Consider the following 13,199-nt stretch of genomic DNA (forward strand, 5'->3'; position numbering starts at 1 on the left):
CAATTTCTGCCTGCCTGCAGCTTCACACCTGTCTCACTGAGAAGCACTGCAGTGGGGGATGGGGACGCACAGCTTAGCTTACACCAGTGGAGGCTGCTGAGGGGAGGATGGCTCATAATATTGTCTGGAATGGAGCAAATGGAATGGCATCAAACACATGGAAACCATTCCAGTCATTCTGCTCCAGACATTACCACCAGCCCGTCCTCCCCAATTAAGGTGCCACCAACCTCCTGTGGCTTACACATATGTGTGCACACAGAGAGACACACACAGACACACACTCAGACACACACTCAGACACACACACAGACACACACAGACAGACACACACAGACACACACAGACACACACACAGACACACACACAGACACACAGACACACACATACACACACAGACACACACAGACACACACACTAGTACATGTGAGCTTGATACCTTACCTGTCAGGGGCAGGTGTGGTCCCACAAGACCCAATCAGTTTTAATTAACCCCTTGTGATAAGTGTGTGTGTGTGCGTGCATGCTCTCTACCTATCACAGTTTACTAATCCACTTCAGCTCAGCCATGTTTGTCATCATGCAACCAGAGTCCTGCAAACCAGCTCTGCAACAATAACATCTTCTAACTCTCCAAGACCATGTTTATGTGGTCACTGTAAGGTAAACTGAGGGAAGACACCTGATGTTTGGCACATGGCCTATTCACACCCCACACAGGTGACCAGTCAGTTCATGCATATTTAACCAACAGGTGATTAGTTTAACTAAGGCCTGACCGATAGAGTTACACACCATGCAGTCACCCTTATGTAATCAGAGGTGCTTTCCCAACAATGGAGTGAGATCATAGAGATCATGATCAGAGTTCGAGAGATGTAAATGATTTAGACTGGACTGGTTTTTGTTAGGAGTGCTGCTTATGCTCTGATTATGATGTTGGTGGTGTGTGTGTGTGTGTGTGCCAGATGCCAGGCTTGACAAAGCAAAGCCCAGCTAATCAAATAAGAGCCCTTAGCAGTGTATGTGCAGACTGAGAGAGAGAATGGAGTGTGTGTGTGTGTTTGTGTGAGAGAGTGAATGAGAGGAACCGTTGGGAGGCTCAGTGCTCAGTGTAGGGCCTTCAAGAGGCCAAGGACATTTGGTGTGGGTGTATAGACAGACAGGCACTTTTTGCGAGAGTCTCAAGAACTATTAAGCATTAATATCCACCATGATAATATCCACCATGATAATCTCCACCATGATAATATCCACCATGATAATCTCCACCATGATAATATCCACCATGATAATCTCCACCATGATAATATCCAACATGAATGATAATCTCCACCATGATAATATCCACCATGATAGTATCCAACATAATAATCTCCACCATAAAAATATCCACCATGATAATATCCACCATGACAATCTCCACCATGACAATCTCAACCATGACAATCTCCACCATGATTGACAATGTATTTCTGTGAAAGGCCAAAAGATGTGTCTCAAGAAAGGAAGAGATTTTATCAGTCTGCTACTGTGCCACACAGAGGCGTCATGCCCCTCAGAATTGTCTTTTAAAAAAATTAATCTCTGTAATACTACTAGCCATATAGCAATTTTATGAAGTTGGCTTTAGCTAGCCCAGATAGGTTCCCAATCTCCCAACCTCATAACTAGCTAGCAAGAAGCCATTTTCAGACTATCAATCAAGTTAAAGTTGCTAGCTTGTCTAACTATCTTAGCTGGCATGACTGCTGGCAAGGTTGGCACTTAAGAAAAGCAAGCGATAACTAAATGTACTGAATAAGACTCACATTCCTTTCAATCTTTACCCAGATTTTAGCAGAGATGCAGAGAAGAATATTTAGTTTCTTTAAAAAAAAACACCAGTCTGGAGGATACAGACAGCTATTCTTAGATATGCAGAAAAATACACATATTTGTTATATAGAATTAAGCATAATGATTATGGCTCTAGATTGCAGGAAAAAGCTGTTTCAGGTCCAAATTTGAAATTGGAAATGTAACACCCTTAGAGTTAAATGTGTTAAATTAACACTTTTCAAAGTGTTACTTTATTAACATTATCACAGTGTTACTGGACCAACAGTTAAAGTATAAAATATTAACCCCAGAACAGATTGAAATCACACTAAACCGGTGTTAAATATTCATTTATAAGAAACACTGAGTTGTATATCAACAATGTACTGGTAACACTAATATAGTGATTAACCTCAACACTCATGGAGTTTAAAAATCAACACTACCTTGGGGTTGAATTAACCCTTTTGTAGTGATAATTATCACACTGAACTCAACACTCTAGGAGTTAAAAATGAACACTACACTGGTTTAGAATTAACATTATGCTGGTGTAGAATTAACGCCACATTAGTGATCATTTAACTGTGCTTTATGCTCACTAGGTAGCCTATGGAACTTTTGAGTGTCACTGTGCAATATTAACCATTCACACAAATGTGAGTAACTTAGGATATTTTATTCAACTCCGAAATAATACCATGGCATTACAATATGACCCTAAAAATAAGGCTAATGATCTTGTAAAGTAAAGAACAGCACACAGCAAAACAAAGTAAATCTGCATTGGTTTGACCAGTGCCCTGTACTTATAAAATACAACAAAACAATAGGTGTCTCAGCCATATGAAACCTGAAGATCAAAAGGTTTAAAACATTTCAACTTATCTGGTTTGATTATTGAAAGACGCATGAAAGTGCTCAACAAATGTAGTCTCCATGTCTGACACCACAAAATAAATCTCTCAGATATATGCCAACAATCTTACTGAACACTGGCATCTCTTCCACTACATCTGAACAGACAACAAGGCAAGTGCGACACTCAATGCCATCACACATGACCCAGGGTGTGACATGTATTTCACTGGACATATCAAGCTGAAAATGCTCTGAGATCAATTCACCATTTTCACTGTCATTCAACATTTGAGTTTTGACAGGCCCAGACTCAATGCCGCCGATGGCAAGTGATTCCCAATGATATGCAATGGTCATTTGGTGTTTCTTAGCGAGGGATTTGGTTACATTCTTGAAATGTTTTATGCTCGACTTGAAACACTTGCGCTTAGCTTCATACCTCATTGTCCTAACATGTACCAAAGGAACAATTTTGCGTATAGATTCTGGATAGTGGATCCTGAAGTGATGCTTCGGATTCAGATTATTCAGAGGATACAACTCCGATAAGATGCTTAAAAAATACAGTCATCCACTCAGTGTCTGTCTCCTTCTGGGACAACACCACCAAATATAGGAGGAAGGTTTCTAATAAGGCACATCGTTTGACTGGTATTGAGCCTGATGCTATTACCACTGTGTTGTATATTCAGCGATTAGTTCTGGCATCGTGCTAAATTACGGAGAGTGAAATATAGACATCCAAGTTTATGAATGCCATGTTTAGACCCCACTGAGTTTACAGTTTCAATGTCATCATAATACATTTGAATTTGCAGGGCATTTTCATACTTTGAATGCAATGGATGGTTTCAGTAGTACTTTACATCACAAAAATCCAGATACATGCCACTGTGAAAAGACGACTGAGCTGTGCTTGGTTAGTTCTGCCCAGCGCACAACCCAGCCATCGAAACCTAATTTGTGACCCCTTCGATTTTTGGTGTGCATGACGCCCCTGCCATCTCCAGTCAATTAAAGACCATCTACATCCGTTCTCATGATCTACATATTTAGTATAACATTATTCATTCATTTACAATTTTGGTTGTTTTTGTCTTTTTTTTTGGTGCACAGTTCATCTCCTGAATAGATTGAGTTTCTGAATTCTGAAGGAACAGAGATTGAGAGAAAACCTCCCAGGAGATTTCTGGCTGAGGAGTGGAGAAATAAGAACACCTCCCAGGAGATTTCTGAGGACTGGAGAAAGAAGAAACTATAACAGACATAATGCTGGAGGTGGACAGCCTTGTTTTCTGCTCTGCTGTTTGGCATGGGTCAGTGTGTTTGGCATGGGTCAGTGTGTTTGGCATGGGCCAGTGTGTTTGGCATGGGGCAGTGTGTTTGGCATGGGTCAGTGTGTTTGGCATGGGTCAGTGTGTTTGGCATGGGGCAGTGTGTTTGGCATGGGGCAGTGTGTTTGGCATGGGTCAGTGTGTTTGGCATGGGTCAGTGTGTTTGACATGGGGCACTGTGTTTGGCATGGGGCAGTGTGTTTGGCATTGGGCAGTCAGTGTGTTTGGCATGGGGCACTGTGTTTGGCATGGGGCACTGTGTTTGGCATGGGGCAGTGTGTTTGGCATGGGTCAGTGTGTTTGGCATGGGTCAGTCAGTGTGTTTGGCATGGGGCAGTGTGTTTGGCATGGGTCAGTGTGTTTGGCATGGGGCAGTCAGTGTGGTTGGCATGGGTCAGTGTGTTTGGCATGGGTCAGTGTGTTTGGCATGGGGCACTGTGTTTGGCATGGGGAACTGTGTTTGGCATGGGGCACTGTGTTTGGCATTGGGCAGTCAGTGTGTTTGGCATGGGGTAGTGTGTTTGGCATGGGGCAGTCAGTGTGTTTGGCATGGGTCAGTCAGTGTGTTTGGCATGGGTCAGTGTGTTTGGCATGGGGCAGTGTGTTTGGCATGGGACAGTCAGTGTGTTTGGCATGGGGCAGTCAGTGTGTTTGGCATGGGGCAGTCAGTGTGTTTGGTATGGGGCAGTCAGTGTGTTTGGTATGGGGCACTGTGGGTGGCAGAGGTCCAGGAGGACTGGGTCCCTCTGGTCTCTCTGTCCCTCTGGTCTGTGCCCAGTTTACCCACTCAAGACATGCTGGTCTCTGGCTAACCCCTACCTTCTCTCCCCTGAGAAGCCAGTTTAGTTCCATAGACCCCCTCCCTTCTCCCCCCTGAGCAGCCAGTTTACTTCCATAGACCCCCTCCCTTCCCTCCCCTGAGCAGCCAGTTTAGTTCCTTAGGACCCAAAGATCGTAGTGACCACAGGGCAGCAGCACTAGCAGTAGTAGCAACGCCAACACACACCACCACCCTCTGGAAAACACACCAGGGGACACACATCACTATGTCACATACCAACTCCATCATACACACACCACTGTCCATAGCACTACTAGCACTGCCCCATCAGAATAGAGGCTAGTTATGAGGCCTGACTGGACTGATACTTAACACAATTTGAATAGACAGAGAGGATCGTCTTCTACAATGAGCGAGCACCATAAGCAATTCATGAGATTCATGAAAATAACTGCCGTCTCTCTGTTTCCCATTTCAAGCTCTCTGTTCTGCAGCTTATAGATCACCCCCATTACTACTACTATAGAGTGGTTCAATGGTGGCACCCAATTCCAAATCGACCCCCAGTCCCTAACTCCTACGCACTTGTGTAGACCTGGAAAAAATGTGGATAGGTATATTAATAATATGTTAATAGTTTCAAATTGTCCCCAAATATACTAGTTTGCTTCCATCTCATAACCTGTAGTTCAGGTGCCTAGAATAGATAGGGGTCGATTTAGAATTGGTGGTCGGTCGTCTTTGATCGAAGAGGACGTCCATCTGCACAAAAGCATGCACCGCATTTATGTTTTCAAATCAAATCAAATCGAATACAACAGGTGTAGACCTTACAGTGAAATGCTTACTTACAAGCCCTTAACCAACAATGCAGTTTTAAGAAAGAATACAAAAACAAATCACAAAAAAATACAATTTAAAATAATACTAAATAAAAGTTACAAATAATTAAAGAGCAGCAGTAAAATAAAATAACAGTAGGGAGGCTATATACAGGAGGTACCGGTACCGAGTCAATGTGCGGGGGCACAGGTTAGTTGAGGTAATTGTGGTAATATGTACATGTAGGTAGAGTTATTAAAGTGACTATGCATAGATAATAAACAGAGAGTAGCAGCAGCGTAAAAGAGGGGTGGGGGGGCAATGCAAATAGTCTGGGTAGCCATTTGATTAGATGTTCAGGAGTCTTATGGCTTGGGGGTAGAAGCTGTTTAGCAGCCTCTTGGACCTAGACTTGGCGCTCTGGTACCGCTTGCCGTGCGGTAGCAGAGAGAACAGTCTATGACTAAGGTGGCTGGAGTCTTTGACAATTTTTAGGGCCTTCCTCTGACACCGCCTGGTATAGAGGTCCTGGATGGCTGGATGCTTGGCCCCAGTGATGTACTGGGCTGTACGCACTACCCTCTGTAGTGCCTTGCAGTCGGAGGCCGAGCAGTTACCATACCAGGCAGTGATGCAACCAGTCAGGATGCTCTCGATGGTGCAGCTGTAGAACCTTTTGAGGATCTGAGGACCCATGCCAAATCTTTTCAGTCTCTTTAGGGGGAATAGGTTTTGTCGTGCCCTCTTCACGACTGTCTTGGTGTGCTTGGACCATGTTAGTTTGTTGGTGATGTGGACTGTTTCTATAGACTGTATCTATAGTGTACTGGTTCCACTGAATAACATAGAACTGTGCTGTATATTCACCCCCTATAGAATGAATCCTCTGAATAACATAGAACATAGAATAACACAACATATACATTTATATCAAATTATAGTACTGTCTGCCCACATGTAGAGAGGCAGGGTTAAAGAGGGACAGGTGAGGGGAGGGTTAGGGCTAGGGAATGGTGATGCCCAAATGTATGTAATAACAATGTTATTTACCTCTGTATAACCCTTATCTATATGCGTGAAATAAGTACTGAAATAAAGTATCCTACTCAAATAGAAATACTGTTAATATATGAGATTTTACTCAAGTAGAAGTAAAATTACTGGTATTAAAAAACGACTCAAGTAAAAATAAAAAGTAGCTCTTACTTTAATGACAGTAGAAGTCAAATTACTGAAAAATACTCAAAAAAGCTCCTCAATTACAGTAAGGAGAGTATTTATAATGAGTTACTTTACACCTCTCTTTATATGCTGTTATCTGTTTCATATCTGTGGTCCTCTGTAGCTCAACTGGTAGAGCACGGCGCTTGTAACGCCAAGGTAGTGGGTTCGATCCCCGGGACCACCCATACACAAAAAAATGTATGCACGCATGACTTTAAGTTGCTTTGGATAAAAGCGTCTGCTAAATGGCATATTATTATTATATCAATATCCTGACAAAGAGGGTAGGGTAGGGTAGGGAAGGGGAGGGGAGTGCATGGTGGGGGTGGTGGGGGGTTGCATGAGTAAATGAAATTAGCACATCAAAAACAAATTAAAATGTGTGTGTACATGTGAGTGTGTGGGGGGGACGTATAAGGTACAGCCCTTGTTAATCATAGCCACATAGACAGAATGGTTAATTGCTGGGGGAAAGCTTCTGGGTTTAGCTTAACAATAACATCACTAAACCCCATTCAACACAGGCTGCTGAGAGCTTTTACATGTAAAGTGTTCTGAACAGACAGACACACGTAGTAGGCATGCACACACACACAAACACACACACACACACAAACTGTGACTACAATTTAGGACACAAGGACCTTGTATGTCTTTCATAATGTAAACCATTGTATCACTGGTACATAGTACACTGAGGATGAAAAGAGCAAAGATTGTCAAATGGAACCTAATTTACATGTCATACATAAACATCAACCTTTTAGAAAAGTCATTGAGGTGTATTTCCTATCTTAGCCACTCCCCTCCACTCCTCCGATTTCCTCCTCCTGACCTCTATGTGTTACGGGGGGTCTGTATGCACCCCGCTAATCAGGGTTTGCCCCCCCCCCCACACACACACACACACACATACACATACACACACACTGATAAAGTTGCGTAGCGTTAGCCCATTGTGACAGGCCGGTCTTGTTCCTGGTCCTGCAGTCACAGCGTCCGCGTTCTGGGCAGCAATGGTCTTAGAGACAGGGTGAATAGAGCTACCTGCTTCCATGGAGATAAGGTTATCTATTCAACCATGGGGCCAATATTTAAACCTCACACACACACACATTTACAAACACACACGCACCCCCCCCCCCCCCCCCCCCCCCCCCACACACACACACACACACACAGACACACATGCACACAGGCACACATAAAGACAGACAGACACACACACATACACGCACAGAGAAACACACACACACACACACACACACTGACTGAACCCCATTTCGTGGGTATCACCTCTCCTCAGACAATGTTGCCCTCAACAACAAGAGTTGTGATCCTTTGTCTTGACAATGATATTAGGCACGCTGTCAAACAGTAACAACAAGAAGCTGGTCCCTCCCTTTTTTTGAGATTGGAACATAACACAGGCTGGTACATAGCTGATGTACCACAGTGATTATCAGCTCTCAGGAGGATGGAAACAATAATCTCTGTGCATAGTCTCTGCTGTTTCTAGGAATCCTAGTTATTTGGCCGAGCCCAAGAGATCTTTACTCCTGACTTCCAAACTCAGGGAGGGAGAACCAATTGGATTGGATAATCCACATTTCTCTCCCCTTCTTTTTGCCTTTTTCAATAAAAAAAATATTTGAAGGGAGAAAATCATGTTTGTATGCATTACACAGACGTAATATCCTTGAAACCTGTTGCTCTTAGTTCAAACCAACCTGGTTTGAGAGAATTTTCTCTGGATAGAGACTTGATCAACGCAAATGCTGAGAGACATTTCAGACCCTTAATCTCTCTAATAAAAGGTGCATGTCAAGAGACGGCAAAATGAGACAACAGGAAATAGAAAATAACATGAATGCCGTTCTTCCTGCTCCAACCCCAAGAGGTTTCTTTGTTGAACATCTGAACTGAGAGGGGTTTTATTCAAATGATATTCTATAAACTCTTCACCAATATGCCCCTCTACTACCTTGAACAAGTGGACTTCAGCGCATGGTGGATCCAACCTCTAACTGGTGAATGAAACACTTGTGGCGTGCCTATGCTTGCCCTGCATCACATCGACCTAAGATGCTGGCAGAGATCCAGAAGAGATATAGGTATTTGTTCAATGTGATGTTGAGAGACCAGGCTAGTCTGGAGACCAAGTTAGTCTGAGAGACCAGGTTAGTCTGAGAGACCAAGTTAGTCAGGTTAGTCTGAGAGACCAGGCTAGTCTGAGAAACCAGGTTAGTCTGAGAGACCAGGCTAGTCTGAGAGACCAGGTTAGTCTGAGAGACCAGGCTAGTCTGAGAAACCAGGTTAGTCTGAGAAACCAGGTTAGTCTGAGAAACCAGGCTAGTCTGAGAGACCAGGCTAGTCTGAGAGACCAGGCTAGTCTGAGAAACCATGTTAGTCTGAGAAACCAGGCTAGTCTGAGAAACCAGGTTAGTCTGAGAAACCAGGCTAGTCTGAGAGACCAGGCTAGTCTGAGAAACCAGGTTAGTCTGAGAGACCAGGCTAGTCTGAGAAACGAAGCTAGTCTGGGCCTGAGATATATTGTCTTCCCATCTATGAACAAGCTGTTATTGACGCTTATTGACCAATGGATTGCATCTTTGACTTTCATATGCAGTATGGCAAACGAATCAGATAAAACATCTAAATTGCCATTTATTGCATTGAGGCATGATTGCATTTTGAACAATTTATGAATTACACCAGAATTACATTGAAGACATTGTATCAAGTTTGAGCTGAACTTCACAATTGACTCAAGAAGTACAAGCCTTTCATTGGTTCATCAGTTTTCCCAAACAACATACCTTTTCAAATGAATCATCCTTTCAAAAACAGTCCATTGTTGTTAAACATTCAAAACTATAGTAACTTGAAGTAATCAATCAGAAATCAATATCACTAAAAGGAAGCCGATCACCCCAGTGAGAGAATTTAGATTTCCTCAGTATATCAATGGGTAGCCTAATCCTGAACAGACTCATCAACAGAGTTCAATCAAATGCAAGACTGGCAGAATAAATAATGGAAAACTTAAACAAAACCGTCTGTGCCTGCCAAGGCTGTGGTATTGTTGTCAAACAATGGTGTGTTCAATCTGTGTCATTGCATGTTTTATGGAACAAGGGCAAATAGCATTCTGACGGACAGCAGCACATTCGAAATTGAAATGTTTTCTATCCTCAAACATACCCGTTGTCTCTCATATGCTTGGGTATTCTGATTGAGGCATTTCAGTTCATTTATGTCCCTCTGTCTGCTTTGCCATAGCCTATGACTCAAGACTTGTGCCCATCCAGACTCTTATCATAGACTCTAATGGATATATATTCAATTGACTACTTGAAAAGCACATTGAAATCTGATCACTAGGTCCGACTACGACCCAACACCATAAGAAGTGCATCTTCACTTCATTGACTTCTCCAGTCCTCCAGTCCGTGATCAAACCAGAAACATAGATAATCATAAAGTCCTAAACATACAGCATAGATCTCTCAAAACATAAAGGAAAAAAAATGTCTTGTATATAAGACTTTATGATGCTAATATAGCAAAATAGTAGTCTGCATGTAGGTCTGTGGCTAGGGCCTGAATCCGTTGGTTAAGGGCTGGCGTAACAGTGGTTGGTCTGTCACAGGTAGGCCTCAGCCCTCTCCCAGGGTTGTATCTCTGAGAAGAATCCTTCACACAGCCCAAATCCCTGATCCAGAGTCAGAGGGATGGCCTGCGCCTCATCCTTCATCTCCTCCCAGGGGTGCACCTCCTGCTGCTCTGGGAACAGAGTCACCTCCTCGAACTGGTGCAGGTGGCTCTGTAACAACTGATCCTGGCTCAGCTGCTGCTGTTGAACGTGAAGGTCCCCCATGTTACTGCTGTCACATCCCACTGAGCCACTCAGCTCCATGTAGTCGTAAGAGTGGTGTGTCTGCTGGGTCTGGGTCTGGTTGTCCCCCTCTCCACACCACCTACCCAGCCCAGCGGAGTGCCTCCCCTGCAGGGTCAGGTCCAGAGAGCAGCCCAGGGAACTCAGAGCAGTGTTGATGTCCAGGTCTTCGAACGTACTGCTGTTTCCACTGAGGACGTCGTCAAACACAGACGCCAGGTCAAAATCTCCCCTCAGAACTATATCTGCGCTGTGGGCCTCCGTGGCTAACAGTGGGGATTTGGGCGTCTGAGCCATCTTGCCGTGTTGCCTTGGAGAAGGTTGTTTACGCTTGCTGCCGGCTCCAACTCCTAGGTAGTGGTAGCTATCTTGGCTCCCCTGAGTGCCTCTGTGGTAGCCAGTTTCCTGGTTGTGTAGGACCTTGCTCTGCCTGTTGGTGTTGTAAAGGTTGGAGGACATTCTCCTTCTCTTGAAGACTCCGTTAACGAACATGTCAGCGTACTGAGGGTCGATCTGCCAGAAGCCTCCTTTCCCTGGTTCATCCTTCTGCCGCGGCACCTTCATGAAGCACTTGTTGAGCGAGAGGTTATGGCGGATAGAGTTCTGTTAAGGGGAGAGAGAAGGGGAGGGGAGAAGGTGAGGGGGAGGGGAGAAGGGCAGGGGAGAAGTGGAGGGGGGAGGGGAGGGTAGAAGGGGAGGGGAGGGGAGAAGGGGAGGGGGTGGTGGAGGGAGAAGGGGAGGGGAGAAGGGGAGGGGAGAAGGGGAGAAGGGGAGGGGGAGGGGGAGGGGAGAAGGGGAGAGGGAGGGGGAGGGAGAAGGGGAGGGAGAAGGGGAGGGGAGAAGGGGAGGGGAGAAGGGGAGAAGGGGAGGGGAGAAGGGGAGGGGAGAAGGGGAGGGGGAGAAGGGGAGGGGGAGGGGAGAAGGGGAGAAGAAACAAATGTGTTAAATCCATGTTGAATGTGATATATATAATTTGATATAATGTGTGTGGGTGTGTGTGTGTGTGTGTGTGTGTGTCAAATAGAGCGAAAGAGAGACAGAGAGGCATCTAAGGGGGAGGAGGAGTTATTGTTGTTGTTTGTTTAGGAAATGTACCTAATGAGGCTTTCTAGTGTAGAGCTCTATGCATTTCAAACATGATCAACCGTGCTTGGCTGCCAAGGGAGATCTCACAGGGATCCTCATTAACACACACACACAAACACACCCACACACACAACCCCCTCCCTAGAGCGGTAGAGCACTTGTGTCTGACCCCTGAGATAGAAGCCTGACAAAGATCTCTCGGAGGGTAGAAATAGCAGAGATGTACTCTTATTTGAGACATCTTGGTTTTTTAAATTATAAATGTAAATTAAAATGTGAATCAAAATGAATATCACTAGGATCTAATAAAATACAGTATAAATTACTGTTAGACTGGATGGTTATAATAAATAACAGGATAAATGTGTTTGAAATATATTTTTTATAAGTGTATTAATATTCTTACAACAAAACAACAGGTTTAGTATGCATGCTGCAACCCTTCTTCTCCCCCTTGTCTGTATCTCTCTCTCTCTTCTCTCTTCTCTCTTCTCTCTTCTCTCCCTGTCGCCATTTAGCTCATAAATAATAGAGCGACAGAGGAGAGCCGGGTCATTTACCTGCCAGCTGGGTTCTGCGTGTCTGTAGTAGCAGAAGTTGTCTGTGATCCAGTTATAGATGGTGGACAGAGTCACCTTGGGCTTGTTGCTGGCCTGCATGGCCATACAGATGAGAGAGGCGTAGGAATAAGGCGGTTTGACTTTGGGGTTCGTTTTAAAGTCAATCTCCTCCGGTGGGATGATCTGCGCCTTGATGTGGTGGTCATGGTGAGGGTAGGTTGTGGTTTGGTGGTGTGCGTAATTCACCAAACGCACGTCGGTGGAGTTACTGCCAGAGGTAACGGGGCTCCCGAGGCAGAGAGGCATCCCGGTAGCGGCGGTGTCCCCCGCTGGAGGACTAGACGGGGAATCGGTTCCCCGGGGGTACAGGCGCGGGTGGTAGGAAAGAAAATGATGTGAGGGGCAACCGGAGCCAGTGCAGGTGGGTCTTTCCTGGTTAGCGCTGAGGATGGAGAAGTTCTGCAGCCAGTGGAGGCTGGTCAGGCTGTCGTCCAGGTGCACTGAGCCGGCTGCGGTGTCCAGAAGCTCCGGCTGGAGGTTCAGCCATTTCTCCTTAAACTTGGAGGCGATCTCTGGACTCATCAGGACGGGCATTTTGAGCGTGACGCACGAGACGGTCAATCGCAAAGATGTGGAAATGTTGTCAGACTGTTCAATGAGATGTCCTGCAACAAAACATATATTGAAATCAACCAAAACCACAATAAAAAATATAATTTTAGTCACTACCGCCATTACAGTAGCCTATTAAAAACACGCTATATAAAAAAGCCTATTTGTCTCACCATGCCAACGAGTCAAAACATTGAAAT

General features: G+C 44.7%; 1 protein-coding gene across 1 annotated transcript; it reads right to left on the reverse strand.

Moving 5' to 3' along the window:
* Window positions 1–10,489: 10,489 nt before the first annotated feature.
* Window positions 10,490–12,981, reverse strand: LOC311128422 (forkhead box protein J1-B-like; the record flags this gene model as incomplete). Its single annotated transcript, XM_084160557.1, has 2 exons — window positions 10,490–11,344; window positions 12,388–12,981. 2 exons carry the CDS (start codon window positions 12,979–12,981, stop codon window positions 10,490–10,492), a joined length of 1,449 nt encoding a protein of 482 aa, XP_084016683.1.
* Window positions 12,982–13,199: the final 218 nt, after the last annotated feature.

Source organism: Coregonus lavaretus (assembly GCF_964263955.1).
Source record: "Coregonus lavaretus genome assembly, chromosome: 1".
Classification (NCBI taxonomy): domain Eukaryota; kingdom Metazoa; phylum Chordata; class Actinopteri; order Salmoniformes; family Salmonidae; genus Coregonus; species Coregonus lavaretus.